This window comes from Acipenser ruthenus, chromosome 13 (genome assembly GCF_902713425.1).
Source record: "Acipenser ruthenus chromosome 13, fAciRut3.2 maternal haplotype, whole genome shotgun sequence".
NCBI classification, from domain to species: Eukaryota; Metazoa; Chordata; class Actinopteri; order Acipenseriformes; family Acipenseridae; genus Acipenser; species Acipenser ruthenus.
The window spans coordinates 24,045,788-24,064,399 of NC_081201.1; the positions used below are offsets into that span (position 1 = coordinate 24,045,788).

Here is an 18,612-nt window from a genome sequence, read left to right on the forward strand (position 1 = left end):
GGAGGTCCCCGGTTCAAATCCCATCTCAGCCACTGACTCATTGTGTGACCCTGAGCAAGTCACTTAACCTCCTTGTTCTCCGTCTTTCGGGTGATACGTAGTTGTAAGTGACTCTGAAGCTGATGCATAGTTTACACACCCTAGTCTCTGTAAGTCGCCATGGATAAAGGCATCTGCTCAATAAACAAATAATAATAACATCTAAAGTTATAACCATGGTCTCCTATATTCACAGAGCTCTGTGTGTGTATATATGTATGTATATATATATATATATATATATATATATATATATATATATATATATATATATATATATATATATATATATATATGTGACTTTGCTATCTAAAATGTATAAAGTTAATATATTTTTTTGCTTCTACTTAAGAAGGTAGTCATAGAAATATATTTTCTTGCTGGTTTTTTTACTTTATCAGTCACTTTATCACTGGTCCACTAATGTTTGTACTGAAATACTTTTGTTCTTTGAGTTTCTTTTTTTTCACTGGGAGATAGAAGAAACACTGTAGCTACTTTTGCTGTCAGATTCACTCACATGGCACAAAGATAATGCAGTTATTGAAGTTAGCTTTTATAAAATGAGTATAGAATCATTTTCATGTAAATCAGGATGTGGGGTCAAAGAGAGGAGAAGGCTTAGACAAATGCAGTGTTTCAGAACCCCCTGCAATATTTACAATAAACACATTACTTTATCTCTGCTGTATCCTGTGTTATCCAGGGCTCCCTCCTACATTGTTGCACGGGGAGTGTGATCTGGATACACTGCGTTCCTAAAAATACTTATTTTTTTTTCTCCTGGCAACTGCTCCTGAGTAGATGTTGAGAATATGTTGTCCAGTTGATTTATGATCCATCATGGGTGATTTGGCCACATTGCTGATAATATTGTGTTTTGTTTATTGAACTGCATGTCCTGAATAATAGTATTTCTGTAGTCCATATCTCATTGTATGCATCGTATAACCCGTTTGCCTTTTTAATTTGCGATACTGTGGCTGGCCCGCCATTTTGTTTATTGCAGTGTTGCGTCAGAGGCACTATTGATCGCTCCTCAATGCAACTCGGTGTCAGAGTTTCAGTCTACACATTAATGGGGAAGATATTATTTTGGTCTCTACACATCCCTTTAGAATTAAAGTAAAAGTTGTTGTTGACAATTAAGCCACAGCAGATGTTTTACATCATGTAAACAGTCCAGCAGTTTGCCAAGGCTGGCCATGGTTACTTTCAGCATGAGGAAGCTTAATCTCCTTATATGGCTTGAAAATCAGGAAACCAAATCTTGGCTCCAGCTTTATATAACAGCTTGTGAGAGAGCAGAAAGAGATGTCAAGTGTTACAAAGGGCCACCACTGGAAAGCCAGGCAGAGATCAATTTCACATTGTGCATTTTCACAGTGCTTATACCGCCTCTGAATTTGTGGTCCATGTTGGAGCGTGTATTCCTATTAAAAGCCATTTAAAAAGTTGTAGCTAAAAAAAAAAAAAATCATTAATCTTACCTGTTGTGCACTTCCATTCGCTATATAAAATGTCCAGTTTATAGTAAACAGTTATTTTTATTTTAAAACACAATATCTAATGCTATGCTAGCTTAAAGAAAGTTCTCAGGTTCCATGCCTTAGGGAATATGTTACACTTACACTACCTAAGTCATCACCCCACCCCAGCAGTGTCTTCTGGGCCGAAGCATATTACTGTAATCTCTGCCCTGTAGTCCAATAAATTCTGGTTTCATGCAAGTATTTTAAAAATAATGACTGGTCAATAAAGCAGGGTCAGCCAATTCCATCTAACTCATTTAATGCATAAGTTACATTTTTGAACAGCAAATACCTGGTTCAGCCACAGACCTTGGTTCTGGAAAAGAATACAGAAAAAAAGAAGTTGCAATCATTGTGAGTGGTTCTCATTGCAGCATATTTTTCTTTCTTGTTTGACAATAGGAAATCTCAGTTCTAGAACACATCCTCTCAATACTGACTGTCACATTTATGTAGACTAAGCTAAACAAATACAGGAACACAATTTTTTTTAGAATGCATTGGTGACAATCGTAATGCAGTTTGCAGAAATGACATGGATGGAGACTGATTATTTTTTGCAATTACAGCACATCACAACAACACACTTGGTGTTCACTTTCCTAATAAAAGAAAAAAAAGATGTGTTTTACGTTTTAAGATCTTATTCAGGTGTAATAAAGTTGTTCTAGACTGTTAATAGTAAAACTAAAAAATAAGGTAAAAGTTAAATCATCCATAACGATTAAACAGTCAATGGTGAAATATTAAAATACATTTCAATTCAATGACATTTTGACTAACCTAGTATTTTTCAATGTCTTCAAATGATGTTAAGGTTTGAGATTCACTATACATACTACTTTGGAGTATGGACTCCACCCCCAATTGATAAAGTGTTAATGATCTACTTATGGTTACATTAGAAGTGGGTGCGTGCTAGTTATCCTCAAAGGGGGCCTTAAGCTTACAGAGGTGTGAGTGGCTAGTTAGTCACACAGCCAAGAATGGAAAAAAGAAGAAAATTAATCAAATAGTAATAAAACAAAGACATGAGAATTAAAATGTTACATTTTGTTCTTTCACTTATTGGACGTCACAGACTTCTAGTCAAAATGTTTGTCATTACATTTAAGATTATTTTAGTATTTCTCAAAGGTAAGAGTCAAGTAGAAAAAAGTAGTCAAATGTGTTGGTAGTTGCCTTCCTCCATGTAATGGCTTCAAACAGCTCCCTTAGCTGAACATTAAGAAGCCAGCAACAACAGCTACAATGAATGCCACAATAAATGACAAAGCATTTTTCCCATTCAGTTAACCAGAAACATTTAATAAAGCAGATTAATGGTGTTTTTGCTTTAATTTCAGTCTTCCATAACACATAAAGAATATGCTGTCAAAGCTTTTGTTATCATGTATTCATTGTTTTATGAGTCACAGTAGTGTTATTTCTTTTTGTCTTCCAGAATTCCTTTTATGGGTATCCAATAACAAGCTAGGGAAAGAACCCGCACAGAAATAACATTCAGTTCCTTTAGCTGTTGACTGACAGTGGAATTCTTTCATACTGTGTATCTGATTTATGGAATATTATTTATATAGTTGGGTTCCATAGTTATTTAAAAACAACTACATATATATATATATATATATATATATATATATTGTGAGACAGCAGGGAGGGGGTTAAAACCTCTCTGCAGTAAAAACATGTGCGGAATGTTTTCTGTTAATTGTTTTATTGTTAATTATCACCTGCACCTGGCTATGATTGTAAATTAGAGCCAGGTGCAGGGTTTATAAGGAGAGCAGTCAGTCTGCTCTACGCTGCTGAGTAGAAGGAGGCAGGAGAGGTGCTCTGTCTCCGAGTAGCCAGAGAAGAAGTAAGTGCGGTGTGACACCAGTGTGTTTTTGTAAGGACGGGAAAACAGCTTAGCTGTCCCGTGTTAGGAAGGGTGTTCCTGAGAGTTGAGTTAGTGCTCCAAGAGGAGCTAGGTGTTTATTTTGCTTTTGTATTTTGTGTGTTTTGTTTACTTTTGTGTTTATTAAAAATAGCGCACTAGCGCTTAAAACTCCATTTCATTGTTCTGGGTCGTATTTTTAAAGGGGCACGAACCCGAGTGAGTTGTGCTTTGTCACATTTGGTGGAGAATGCGGGCAGAGTGTGTGGGCACCCCTACGACCCAGAAAATGGATTTTAAAGAATTGATCGCAATGATCAATCGTAACACCGCTGCTCAGAAAGAGCAGACAAAGAAGTGGAGACAGGAGTGGGGGCTACCGGATCCGGAGCCGACAGAGCTAGACCTGCTACTCCAAAAGTGGGAGCAAGCAAGAGGTACCCTGCTGACTCCAGCTCCAGAGCCCAGAGAGGAGGAGCCGCCGCTTCCAGAGCCCAGAGGGGAGGAGCCGCCGCTTCCGGAGCCCAGAGGGGAGGAGCCGCCGCTTCCGGAGCCCAGAGGGGAGGAGCCGCCGCTTCCGGAGCCCAGAGGGGAGGAGCCGCCGCTTCCGGAGCCCAGAGGGGAGGAGCCGCCGCTTCCGGAGCCCAGAGGGGAGGAGCCGCCGCTTCCGGAGCCCAGAGGGGAGGAGCCCAGAGGGGAGGAGGTGAAAAGCATACCTCCACCACAGCCCCGACCACCACCCCTACAGTCCTGTTCGGCGCCGCTGCGTCCAGTCCCTCACCCCTTGCTCCTGGACACCCTGCCGGTCTTCCTGGACCTCCCTGTGCTGGACCTGGAGCCCAGGAGTCTGCAGCACTGGCCACAGCTCTGCCCCTGGTTACCTGCTCCGCTCTCCCCGAGCACCCAGACGTCGCTGGGCTGCTGCCAGACGTCGCTGTTGCTCCCCCTGTTAGCTGCTTCGCTCCCCCTGGGTGATCGGACATCACTGCGCCAGTTCCCAGGGGAAGACCTGTGTCCACTGCGGCATCCTCCAGTGCCCCGGCCTACGCTTCAGTCGGCCCTGTTAGCCCGGTGGGGTCCCGTGTCGCCGGTTTGCGGTCCCTTCCTGGCAGTGCCGGAAGGACCGACCCATCCTCAAGCCCGCCCGTGGAAGAGGGCGGCAATGGACATTGCTGGACTTGAGGCTGGGTGGTCTTTTAAGGGTGGAGGGAGGTGGCCGTGGTATGGCCGGTGTCTTGAAAAGACATGGGGGGGGATGTGTGAGACAGCAGGGAGGGGGTTAAAACCTCTCTGCAGTAAAAACATGTGCGGAATGTTTTCTGTTAATTGTTTTATTGTTAATTATCACCTGCACCTGGCTATGATTGTAAATTAGAGCCAGGTGCAGGGTTTATAAGGAGAGCAGTCAGTCTGCTCTACGCTGCTGAGTAGAAGGAGGCAGGAGAGGTGCTCTGTCTCCGAGTAGCCAGAGAAGAAGTAAGTGCGGTGTGACACCAGTGTGTTTTTGTAAGGACGGGAAAACAGCTTAGCTGTCCCGTGTTAGGAAGGGTGTTCCTGAGAGTTGAGTTAGTGCTCCAAGAGGAGCTAGGTGTTTATTTTGCTTTTGTATTTTGTGTGTTTTGTTTACTTTTGTGTTTATTAAAAATAGCGCACTAGCGCTTAAAACTCCATTTCATTGTTCTGGGTCGTATTTTTAAAGGGGCACGAACCCGAGTGAGTTGTGCTTTGTCACAATATATATATATATATACAGTATATATATAGTCAGTGATTGGAAATCCTGGCATGTGATTGGTTAAAACCTCATCATAGAAGGAATAGGTTGAACTACTGCCCTAACATCCTTACACCACCGATCAATAGTCTCGGTCGGTCATGTGATTGGTACACATCGCTGTCAGTCCCGCCCCTTTTCAAAGGAACACCTTTCTTCCCTGCACTCTTCACAAGAGAAAATGGCTGAACACCGATTCTGTGAGTTGACAGAAAATGAGTTTCAAAACATACTACAAAAGGAAGATGCTCCAAACACTAAAATTGTGATTACAACGTCACTGTTTTATGACTTTCTTAAATTCAACTTGACGATGTAAACAAATATTAAATAAAATACATAAGTCAATATTTATTTACGTATGCTGTTTCAACTATATCTACACAAAATATATAAAGTCGTATTTACTATCCAACCTTGCCTCACTTATTTTCTTGACTGACTCATAAATATGTACTGCAGATTCAGCCATAGTGGAGAACTAAATGCCCCTCGGGAAGACTACCAGCGGCTTCGGGCATTATAACCCCCTGTTGGTAACAACAGGCTTCCCTTGGGTGAATGATTTTCTACTATAGTCCTCCTCTCCAGGCAATATTCTACTGGAGAATTCTACAGGGGTCTACTGGAGAATTCTACAAGGGTCTGCTGGAGAATTCTACAGGGGTCTACTGCCTCAAACCAAACAAGTTTGTCACATAATCTTTAATAAAATATTGCATAATTTGGAACAGTGCAATTCAGTCATTCTGTTATTAGATTGTAATGAATGCAAGATATATCACAAAATGAGAGAAACAAAATGACTCAGGAATTGTAAATCTTAGATCAGGGGATCTCAAACTATGGTCTGGGTCACCTTGGGGGGTCACAACAAGGTTTTAGGTGGGTTGCGAAACAACCAGCTCAGTTTAAAAAAAAAAAAAAAAGTACTTCCTCAGTCAATTGCAGTGCATATTTTGTAGAGAGTTCTGTTTTGAAAGTTTATCTGATTTAACAATAATATGTATTAAAACCATGATAAAAATCTGCACATTGATGTATTTCTATGATACACTGTATTAACAATGGGTATATTAAGGGTAGGGGCAGACACAAGCCACCTCCAGTTAGAAAACATTTGAATACCTCTGTCTTAGATTAGGTTCTATTTTTGTTATTCTCCAAATCATTGCAGATCTTTGGACAGTTTACAGGTTTATAACCAGATTGTGTAATTACTTTTACAGATATATGTAGTAGATCGTGCCAGACAGTATACAAAACTTGTCTTTAAGATTTAAAAAAAAACAAGAAAAAATCATGAATACACTTATTTTTGCTTTAAATGATGACATCACTATTCATTAAATATAACTTACTCTTTTGTAAAATCCTAAAATCTGGAGAGTCTTCTATTAAGGACCCTTCTCTGTACCAGTCTAATTTGGGAGAGGGAGATCCTTTTACTCTGCATTCGAGCACAACCAGTTGTCCTTCAAATGCTGTCAAATCCTGGAGCATCTGCAGAAGAAAAAAAAGGTTGCTGAGTGAGGAGATCTTCAGTATGTGTGGTTACCCTTAGAAAAGTTCCTCCATACTTTTCCCCCATATACTATGCATTTACCATAGATTTCCAAGGTTTGCATGTTTTTTAATGCTTTACCATATCTCTGGGCTTTACAATTCTTACCTATGCTTTACCATGCTTTCACTATACTTTACTTTGCTGTGCTTTTGCTATGGGACATTTTTATAAGGGTATTTACAAGTACTGCAAAACACGAAAGCCTGCACAGTGTGTGTGGTAGAGCATAGTATGCGCTGCACTCAGCTGTCTCTATTTTTAGTCCATTCCAATGCCAGGACCCTGTTCCAACTAGGTTCTTAATAATGACTGAACACCAAGGTTCAATTAATAAAGACTTGCTTGGAACAAGGCTCTGGACTGATCAATGCAATGATTAAGGAGCTGGTTGGAACAAGGCCCTGTAATGGATTGAAAGAGTCACATGTGAGTACCACTGATGTTGAGCAAGCAATGTGCCTGTGACAGAGATCGAATGATTCTTGGTGTTAGATCTCCCTCCTGACCTGCAAGGGCGCTGTGTAAAGGGAACAGAGTACCCTGGACTGGATGGCACGACAGTTCATTTCCAGGGTTAGGCGGAAGTTGACCATCTAGAAAGGGGGGCGGAGCTATGGCACACAAAACTAGTGACCCGGATGGGAAACGCCTTGGCATCCGCGGATTGGAGGAGCGGATGCGCTCGTTGACCAAGGGGTCATGGGTATAAAAAGGGGACGTAGTGATGTGATCTGTTCCTTTGTGAATGGAAAGGCCAGCACTAAACCTGGATCAACATCACTACACTTTGTTTCATCAAGGACTGTATATTAACAACGTGCACTAGAGCACGCACTGTGGACTTGTGTTTGTGTTTGTGTCTGTGTTACGTGTAGGTGAATAAGAACGAGACTGTTTATTATTTGGGAACTAACCGTGGATTTAAACAAGAGCAATACACACCGCTGTATTGCCTGTTAACATTGTCTAATATTTACTGCTGTTACGCCAACAGGCACTTGGAATACAAACAATTAAATACCATTGCACCTGGATTATCGTTGTCTGTCTGATTATTGATCACCTGCACCTGCACACTGTTAACCTCTTTGCCACAGTGCTGTATTGATTTAATGCTCATTTCAAATATATGATAGAACTGTGTGTTGCTGCAGAACGCTTTCTTCTGCCTGATTCTTTCTACTTGATTTTGGTTCCCAGAAGGTGTATTAGCATTACCAAATGATCTTCTATGACATTGCAAGTGGTACCAGTAATGAACTAGTTCTCTACCAATTGTAGCACAAATGAAGCCACAGCAGTAGAATGTAAACTATTCTATTTGATGAATTAACGTATGTTAGGCATACTGTATTTCATACATTTTCAATGCCAAGAGACAGTAGCAGTAGGAGCCGAGGTCTGGGACCAGGAAAATTCCAGGTTTGAATCCACGACCCAGCTGTTGCTGTTCTCTCAACTCCCTCTGCTGGTAATTCTGAGACAATACTGACCGACCTACATGTAATACTGACCGACCTACATGTTATCCACTGCATCTATGTGCTGTGTGGAATTGCATTGTAGACACACTTCAGGGTTTATAAAGCTATACACTTCACCAGAAGCCAGATTCAGAGCATGAAACTGTCTGATTGTTTTCAGTGATGAATTGCACTTGGATTAACACAAATGGATAATCTTTGAGTTACAATACAGTGAGCCTGGTGCTGGGTTCCAAAGTATTCCTGAAATACACATTCAGTCAGCACATGGAATGGGATGGTAGCTAAACTAATTTTGCAGAGAAAATCAACCTATTCATGTTCCATATCTTTTACCTTATAATATTTGTAATGGGTCATGCTGTTGAATAGGCTACCACATCAAATTCACCCTTTAAACATGGTGCTTGAGGTAAACATTTACCTTTGTAAAAACTGGAGCAGCCATGATTGGTCTCCCATCCAACCCCTGAAGATAACTATTTGGTGGGCTTTGACTCTGAAATTATTCACAAAAAAACAACAAGCAAATATCAGTTAAAACAGCAATATAAATTGTAAGACAAAATGAAACATTTAAAAAAAAAGACTTTGTGTTCTGGACAAGTTTCTTTCATGCCGTTTGTGATCTTCCATCCTTACCCATCTTTGATATTTCTGTGCATGATCACCACTTGTGCTATCATTACTTGACCAAGTACCCTCTATTTACTAAAAGTATGTACACCATCGCCATCTGCTGGATGTTTTATACATAACAGATTACTTAACTTAATGACAAATACTGCAGTCGTGTTTCATAGACCCTGATTAGCACTAATCTTGGACTACATGATGTTAATTTAGGTAAAGTAGGACTAGTGGTAATCAGGGTTTGTGAAACCACACCTAAATGTCCAATCAAATTGAATGCCAGATATAGACTGTGCATAGTTGACATACGCAGGTATTTCACTACACATCAGTGATGTCACATGAATTCTATTTTTGGGCATTAGAGCATATCTTTTCCAGGAGTATTTCTTTCACCAGTGAAGCTAGCCTATGACCATTAATATGTCCAAAACCATTATTCATATTGCTGAATGTTGCACCTCAATTCATTTAAACCGCATCTCCAAAATAAACAACATGGAAAGAAAAGTCTCAAATTAAACTCAAATAATAAGAATAAATAAGATTACAAATAGAAGGGGTTTTGCTAAATAGCACCAATGAGTGCTAGCAAATAAATATGCAAATAGATCTATTTATAGGTTTTTAAAATTTGGGGGGAACTCCTTTTATTAAAAACATCTACAACTGTGCCTGTTCCATTCACCCACCATAATGAACCTGGATACAAATTTTCATATCTATCGAACAGGGCCTTCACAAGTGATAATTAATATGCTTGCAAAGAAAAAAACGCTCAGACATCCGAACATCTAAACATCTTTACACAGTACACAGAGCAGTCAATTCAGTTTTGTGAATGTATGAATTGCATAGCTGTCTGTCACATTACATAATTGACATCCAATTTTAAAAAAGATCAAATGTTTCTTATGCCGTCACAAAGACCACACCTGTTGTGTTGGCAGTTGATGACTTAAAGATTGAACCGGGGTACTACAGACTGGGCTGACGTCTTGATGGACAACTTCAGCGCTGGGTGGTGGGGACGAAACTGTCAAAGACACTGAGGTGTTCTCCTGGATCCTTGGGGATTTTAGAAACAAAATACAGGAAAACAGGAACACAACATCAGGTTATTTTGAGGCTCAGTATGGGTTAAAATCACTTGAAGGCTCAACAGCAATGGTGGAGCCAGTGGGCTACATTATCAAATCTGTTAAGTAATTGTAGTTAACAAATTAATTTCATCTTACCCATTTTGCACTTACAGTACCACATTGGTCTCAAAAGTTCTCAGTTTGCTTGCCTTTCCTTCCAGGAAGTCTTACCTTGTTGGTCATTTTACCTGTTTCTGGGTCAATGCATCTTACTAGCTAAAAGCATGTCAGATACTAGGGAAAGCAACTAATTGGTTATTGACAGGAAATAAGTCAGTGAAGGTGTTGACAGTGTCACCCCCCACCCCCAGCCCCTGGTTAAATGACACAGGAAGTACATGGCATGGCTTTCAACCTAGTGTAGTACCGGATGTCACATTTTAAAATGGAAAAACATGTTTGCTAAACTTGTGTTTCATTCAAAACTGCAAATTTGAGACTGGATAAAATAAATGGATGTGCATGGTGGAGACAATCCATTACTATTTTGTTAGTTACAATTACTTTAACGCCAAATTGTCATCAGCACAACTTTTTGACAATGGAACAGAATGCACTCAATAAAGTTACAAAACCATAAGTAAACAACTCAGACTTTTAATGTCCTTGGTTGTTTCTTATTCGTTTTAAAATCTCTCTCTCTCTCTCTCTCTCTCTCTCTCTCTCTCTCTCTCTCTCTCTCTCTCTCTCTCTCTCTATATATATATATATATATATATATATATATATATATATATATATATATATATATAGATAGATTTTTTTTTCTTACAGAATTGCACCAATGACAATTAGGGGTAGATAGCTTTGAGAATTTATCCCAGTGTACAGCTATGGCCCAAAATTTTGCATCACCTAGCATTTTAGGATTGAGACATAAAAAAAAAAAAACTACATAAACATAATTTAGATATTTTATTTAACATCATGTAATCAAAGAAACTACAAAATGATATCACAAAAGTAAACTGGAAACCATAATAGTAGTACAGTATTTCATGTTAGATTTCGAAATGTGACATTTTTTAATTTGTATCAGTTTTTCATTAAGTATATGGAAAACTACAAAGCGGTATGTCATTTAATATGTTAACGTAACATTATTCAGCAGGTTTCGTCCGACTTCATAAAACAAAATGAGTTAGTTCTATAAGGTGATACTAAACTTTGCCCAGAGCTGCAGAGCATACAGACAGGCATGCCCCTGCTGGTTTCTATAGTAGAGGTGAGAGATGACATGTGCACTCTGTTGCATTATAAATATTATGATCAGATCTCCCACTGTTTAGATCATTTTTAAATTGTGGAAGTTGTAAGATGATATTATAAAAGCATGAAATGGTAACTTTTAACAGCCTTTACAGATTTAATGGGCCTATTAGGCAATTCTATAGAGTGATGCAAAATATTTTTGCTGAAGTTTTTCCAGCATTCATCATTGCTTTACATTGTAAATTAGAGAGGCAGGTGACAATGAGACAGTGTGGTGCACCTCATTTTATTTTGTCTCCAATACATGGAACTTGATATTGAGTAGTACTTCCATCATCTATATAAAATCATTAATCTACATACACCTATAGGGAATATGAAATATGAATGTTATTTGCTTCTAAGGAATCACCTGTGTTGAGCTTTAAGTGAAATAAGTATTTTTAATTGTGATACTACTGTTTTTCTACATACTGATAAGAAGAGGGCAGTGATAAGTGTGTGTCCCTTTTCTGCACTTATACTTACGGTGCAATGTTGTCAAAGTTTGGTTCACCCTCAGATTCTGATGACGAGGCACCTGTACCAAATAAAAAATAATCTTTAAACCCTACTTATTAATAAGCATTTTATGTCCAATTATTTCACTCCAATTTAGAACCTGATTATGTTTCCTTACTGCTGTAACTCCTCACAACAGCTCATTAGAACTGTACTGTAGGTCAGTAGTCCTCTGATCCCACCACCATACCGATTGGCTCTTTATACCAAGGAGCTTGACAGGCTATGATGGCAAGCTAGTGGCCTCTGGGATGACAAAGCCCAGCTCTGAAGGGGGCCGCTACAGCCAACTGTGTAACTTGTTTGTAGGTACTTCTGTAGTGTGGTGAGGTGACTAACCTGCAGGAACGCCAGAGCCAATGTGAATGCTCACGCCTAATGAAAGCTTCAAACTTCTATGAAACACTTCTAACTTTACTTTACTTCTTTACTTTAAAAATATCCTCTGCTCTGATGTGAACCTTATGTTTATTTACATATATAGCCATCACTCCTGACCTGCATACTTGCCATTCTTTTCTGTACACACTTTAAATGATTAGTGGCTCCATCAATAGGAGATCGGTAATCAGCACCCACTAAATTTTAGCTAAAGTGACACAATAAGCCACACTCTAAAATGTATTGCAGACTAATATGTCAGGGTTAAAGGAACACTGTTTAAAACAAATGTGAAAGGGCTGAAGTGCGTGAAGGCAAGCTACTTCACGCTAAAGCATATCCAAAAAATTTTAAGAGAAACATATTCTGAAATCATTAACTATTTTACCCCTGGTTTTGTATATGTGGACAAAAAAAAACTGGTCATATAAAACCAAAAAACAAAATTGTTGAAAAGAATATTGGGTAACATGGGTGCCTTTTTTTGCCTGTAGATATCAGTCCAGCCTTGTGAGTTTTCGTTGTGCGGAGACTGGTCATTTTCCCCTGATGTGCCCTTCAACTAAGTTCCTGCACTCAGCCTGATCTGTTGTCTTGGTAACCATTCCTATCAGGAAAGGGCAGGGCAGATGGAGGGGGTCCCAAACCTAAAGCTGTCTAGAGGGCTTTAGAGCTTGATAATAATTATTACTGTGATCATTTTTAGCCATCAATCGGTGATTGAAAGGTGTGTGTATGTGTAGAGTGTTGTCAGGAAGGGGGGGGTTGTTTGTTCTTATCAATGAAACAGGAAAAATCAATTGTTCAAATATGCTGTAAGTCTATTGACTAATCGAAAAAGAAAATGGCATGATGAAATAAACCCTAAACCTTTTTCCCCCACCTTCTATATAGATCTCTGCAGAGGTGGAGTCTGTCCCATAGAAGTTGGAGGCAAAGCAGGAGTAGCGTCCGGTGTCCTCCTCAAAGGCCTCAGCGATGATCAGAGAGTGCAGGTCCCCGGTATTGAGGATCTGAATATCTGGGCTGTTCTCAAGCTCCTTGCCTTCACAGAACCACCTGCAAGACAGCAGAAAATTCTATGAGTGAGACAGACCTGCAGAAAACCAGATGGCTTCTCAATAACACACCTCAGGCAACTTTTTAATAACTTCCAGAGAAAGCCCTTAGAATAGAAGGTATAATTATTAACAATGTGGATTGGGTAAGATTCTAGTACTTTAAAGCTGATCCAGATAGTCAAACTGTACACATATTTTTATTATTAAAACAGAGGATATGGCTGCTGTTTCCCAGCAACAATAAGCAAACACAAGTAATTGTAGCTAACAAAATAGCGACTTTAAAATAGCTTCAAATAACATTTTCCCATCCTCTTACCTTTCTGAATATTTTGTATTGCATTTACTCAAATACTTATGTTTGTTTTTTGTCAAGTTTGATTCAGAAGCTGTTCTTCAGTTCTAGAGTACATGTTCACTAGATGGTGGTCGTACTAACACTGTCCTTATATAGTAAAAAGTATACTGAAGCAATTAAGTTCAAGTTCAATTAATAAACCAGTATTTATGTTCCACTCTGCACCTCTACATTGTCTGGTGCACAGAAGACTATTATTTAAAGCAGATCTACAAATAGAATGTGTTTATTTATCACATTCTGCCCATTGGTTCAATGCTGCTTATATTGACATGCAGTAGACACCGTAGGCAAGCTTTTGACAAGTAGAGCATATTTGTAGTAAAGCTATATAATTATAACTTAACATGGATATATGTTAGACATCAAATCAAACCCTGGTCTACATTGTAAGCATATTAAAAAGTACTTCTTGTTGTATATGTTTATTAGGAATACATTTGTCACCTTGGCTTATCTGACACAACAACAAAAATCATAACTCTGACCTTTATTTAAAATGTAAGACCTATAAGTAAGGAATGTTGTGAGTATCATGGAAACAGAACATCTGCAGATGCTGTTTTTAGTACAGTATATGTAACTTTTTTATTTCTAGGCATCTGGTATTTGTTATTTGATCTTTCTCCACACAGACATTCAGGTGAACACCTGGTTTGCTTGTGAGGATAATTCTAAGTTATATAATGTAATGCTCTGAAAGACTGATGGCTCATGAAGGTACAGGCTTTTTAAGAGATTTAAGTTATTTTAAGATTACTTCACATTTAGGAATACACCTGATCCACGAATCTATGACCTGGGTCACGGCCTGTGTTGCCATGACACCCTTCTGTACTTAAAGTTGAAGTTCCCTATACAGTTTTACAGTAGTCATTTCACCTGGAGAGTGAAATTGTCCCCACCCCTTCAGGCCTTGGCATGCTCTGCATTCAGTAAGATGCTTAGACGAAACACTGAGGATGGAAGGTGCCCACTTGAAAACCCCAGAGATGTACCCTACTTAGCTCAATCCAGACGGTTGTCATGCTGCTGCGCTGGGGAGGCCGCACTTTGGTTGATCCCCGGAGCCAGCATCGCAGCCGTTGTGTGTGCTGATGCGCCAGGGAGGCAAAATAAGCTGATCCCTGGAGCCAGCATTACACTTCAGCCATTAACACCAGACAGAAGGATATCTACATCATCATATGGAAGGAAACGTAAATGGATGGAGACGCATATGGATCACATTAGTTTACTGTAAAGCTACGTCTTAGTTGGTGCTTATCTTGGCGAGAGCCGAGTTCAAATCAGCATGAAGTTTTAATATCTACTCTCGTGTAATGGAAATCTTTTTTTTTTTTGACCTCGAAGACATGAGGTGAGGTTAAATGACCTTGGAAGTAAAGCAGTAACAGACCTTCTGGAAAGCAAGACAAGCAAACTAAGAACCTACTGTAGTACCTGATGGCATGTTTTAATGAAAGTGTGCAACAGGTAAGATGTATGGCATTTTATTTGATGCAACAACTTTAAAGACTGCATCAAAAAGTGTTGTGTGTTGTATGAAAATCATGTTGTTTTAAATGTTGGAAATGTTTAAATGTTGAGATTAAGAGTGGCAATAAAGGCATACTTTATATTACCATTTTCATAATGTATAATTTCTTACATCTTACCTGTTTAACGTCCTATTATGTGTGTTCTCTAGCATTCTCTACTGTTGTTTCAGCTTTATTGACCATGCTTCCTAACTACTGGGTGTGCTGAATTTTCTTTGCCCTCTGAAACCGTGATCGTGTTGCACATCGTTTGGTATATAAAAGAATAAAGCTATAAATGTGTTTTTTAAAATTGTGTTTGAGCTGACGGAACTTGACAGTGGGCAGTCTTAGGAGGGGATTCCAAACTATAATTTCACAAGTCTCACAAAAAGCAGTTAACTGAAGGTGTAGCTCCATCTAGTGTGGATATAATATAGCTGAAGAGTTTTAAGAATGAGAATAAGGCACCCCTTATAATATTTGAATACATTTGAGCTGTATGTATCAAAAATGATTAAATATGACCTGCCTAAATGCTACTTGCTCAGCTGGTAAACAGAGGAAAATGATCCGTAAAACAATACAGCACAATTTAAATTAAAGTTTTTTTCATTTTCTGGAGTTACATAATAAAAGCTACTGAACGTCAATCTTTGTTCTAATTCAGTTCCGTATGGCAAGCCAAATTATCATTTAGAGATATCTCTGATTCATTTATAGATATCTCTAAATATTTGAAGATATCTCTAAATCATTTCCAGATATCTCTAAATATTTGAAGATATCTCTAAATATTTGAAGATATCTTCATGTATTTAGAGATATCTCTAAATCATTATATCTAAAATACATTTAGCGATGTCTCAAAATGATTTACAGATATCTTTAAATGGAGCTTTAAATGAGATATCTAAAATGCATTTTTAGATATCTTTAAATCATTTTAAGATATCTCTAAATGTTTTTGAGATATCTTTAAATACTTTTCAGATATCTTTAAATCATTTAGAGATATCTCTAAATAATGTCATATTCATTTAAAGATATCTCTAAATCATTTAAAGATATCTGTAAATCATTTGAAGATATCTTCAAATGAACAGGAAGCTATTTCAAGATATCTCGAAATGACTTCCTGTGAAAATGCTCTTCCTGTCCATTTAAAGATATCTTCAAATGAACAGGAAGATATTTAGAGATATCTCTAAATGAACAGGAAGTTATTTGAAGATATCTTCAAATGATTTAGAGATATCTTTAAATGAACAGGAAGTTATTTGAAGATATCTTCAAATGATTTAAAGATATCTTTAAATGAACAGGAAGTTATTTTGAGATATCTTTAAATGATTTAGAGATATCTTTAAAACCCTCATTTTAAGATATCTCTAAATGACAGTCTGGCGTGCCATGCTAGCACAATCCATATGGTTTCCATAGTATTTAAAGATATCTGTAAATCAATTTGAGATATCTTTATTTCATTTTTAGATATCTCAAATTGATTTACAGATATCTTTAAATTAATTATAGATATCTTAAAAACTGCACACTTAAAGATATTTGGAATTCAATTTGAGATATCTTGAAATGTTTTACAGATATCTCTATATATTTCAAGATATCTTAAAATGCAATTAGAGATATCTCTAAATGATAATTTGGCTTGCCATAGTTCCGTCAGCCTTTCTTCATAACTCATTCTTTGAACCCTGGGGTTAGTCTGGTTACTCTAAGCTGAACATGTTTCCATGGTAACATTACAAATCAGCCTTTCCTTGTTTTAGACAGACATCTGTTGCAGGTCTTAATTCTTGCAACTCAATCATTAGAGTAACACCTGTTAAATTCAGACCCTTTGCTTAACAAGAGTAATGGTATTAATGAGCAAGTCCAAACACAATGGATACATTATATTTTATTTAAAAAGCCTTATTTATATTATTTTCATACATTTTCACACTACCATAAACAAAAGTATGTAATCAGTGGAATCCATAGTCCTATATGTTTATGTTAGTGAGAAACAGAATCGACTCTCAAATACCAGTATCTGTAATATTAAGCCCAGACAGATTTTTCTTGCAGCTTTAAACATGGATAAATACAGACACTTCTGGCATTTATGTGTGATAATTCCTCCAATTAGTGGACACTTCCTCCGTTTAAGTATGCAAATAGCTCATTATTATTTAGCTAACATATGACAAGGAATCATCCAAGCAAATCTCAACACCTTAACAGGATCTGTAAGTTACCTAAAAAGTTTTGATATTCACTATAAATATCCATTTGTTACAAAAATCCAATTCTAAACTAACATGGTTTTCTGAGAATCTTGCCCACTATACTTGTCGTGGGGGATGCAGTATGCATCCTGTGCTGGTTATAATAAAAGACAGCAGCTGCCTTAGTTTCACAAACTAAGGCAATAAATAATCCAATGCTTATCTGGGAAACAAACCAAAAACAAGAGAAACGAAAACTGGTATTAACATTAATATTTATACAAGCCCAGAACTTCCGGCTACAGTTCAGCAGCAGCACACACTGTACCAGTATGGACCAATGTTCTGTTTTTAAACTGATTTTAAAGTATTAAATGTATCATTGCATAATGTGAGGACATGATGCTGGAAACTCACAATAAAATCTATTTGAATGCCAATAAAGTAGCACTGTTTGGGTTCTAACTAGACAAACTTGTAAAAGGTATTGTTTAAGCTGGAACCTTTTTGGGTCAAAACCTCAGTATGTATGAGTGGCTTGCTTCTTAACCAAAACAGACTTTCATACAACTATAGCTAGCCATGCTCCCCTAACGTGGTCACACTGTGTTGTTTGCACACATTCTGAATCTATTTATATCTCTTATAGTACTTGGTATTTACTCATAAAAGTGGCAGTCATACTAAAGCAGAGGTCCTCAAAGCAGTGGCAGTGGGCAAATGTGTACCCACAAGACCAGGGTTTGTGCCTACAGTTGACATACAGATGTATTGGTAGAGGAACTGGTCATTACAATCTACTGCTCTGTGATGTCATTCTCTGCTTTTCTGCATTGGATAAGTATGTATTTGTATGTTCCTTTGTTTCACATTGTGGAATAAGTAGTCAGCTAAATACACAAATAAACACTGAGAATACTAAAACAATGCCCAATGTGCATTATAATTGTATGTATGTTACTCAGTCGTTTTTTTAACTGAACCCATACACAATATTGTTAGCAGGCCTTAAAACATCAAGGCAGTGTGAACCAGATTTACACAGAAAACAATTTTGTTACAAAAACTTTTTTCTACCAAAATATCCCTCCGGGGTGCTAAATGAAGGGTTCCTACCCTATACACATTTCAATATGTGTGATGCACTGCCTTTACGGATTCTGTTCCTGTCAGTGAGAGGAGATGAAGTCAAAAGCTCTATAACCATGAAAGCAGTCCAGCCGAGCTGTTTTACACAG

The 18,612-nt window shown here is 38.0% G+C and overlaps 1 protein-coding gene across 3 annotated transcripts in view; it reads right to left on the minus strand.

Moving 5' to 3' along the window:
• Positions 1 to 18,612, minus strand: part of LOC117418232 (myopalladin-like) — a 103,741-nt gene that overhangs the window by 62,399 nt on the left and 22,730 nt on the right. For all 3 annotated transcript variants that reach the window (XM_034925929.2, XM_034925928.2, XM_034925927.2), the window contains exons 3-8: positions 13,088 to 13,263; positions 11,791 to 11,842; positions 9,844 to 9,976; positions 8,700 to 8,774; positions 6,586 to 6,727; positions 1,864 to 1,887 (exon numbers count right to left, since the gene is read on the minus strand). In XM_034925929.2, coding sequence (XP_034781820.2) covers positions 1,864 to 1,887; positions 6,586 to 6,727; positions 8,700 to 8,774; positions 9,844 to 9,976; positions 11,791 to 11,842; positions 13,088 to 13,263 — 602 coding nt within the window. The remainder of the gene's footprint in view (positions 1 to 1,863; positions 1,888 to 6,585; positions 6,728 to 8,699; positions 8,775 to 9,843; positions 9,977 to 11,790; positions 11,843 to 13,087; positions 13,264 to 18,612) is intronic.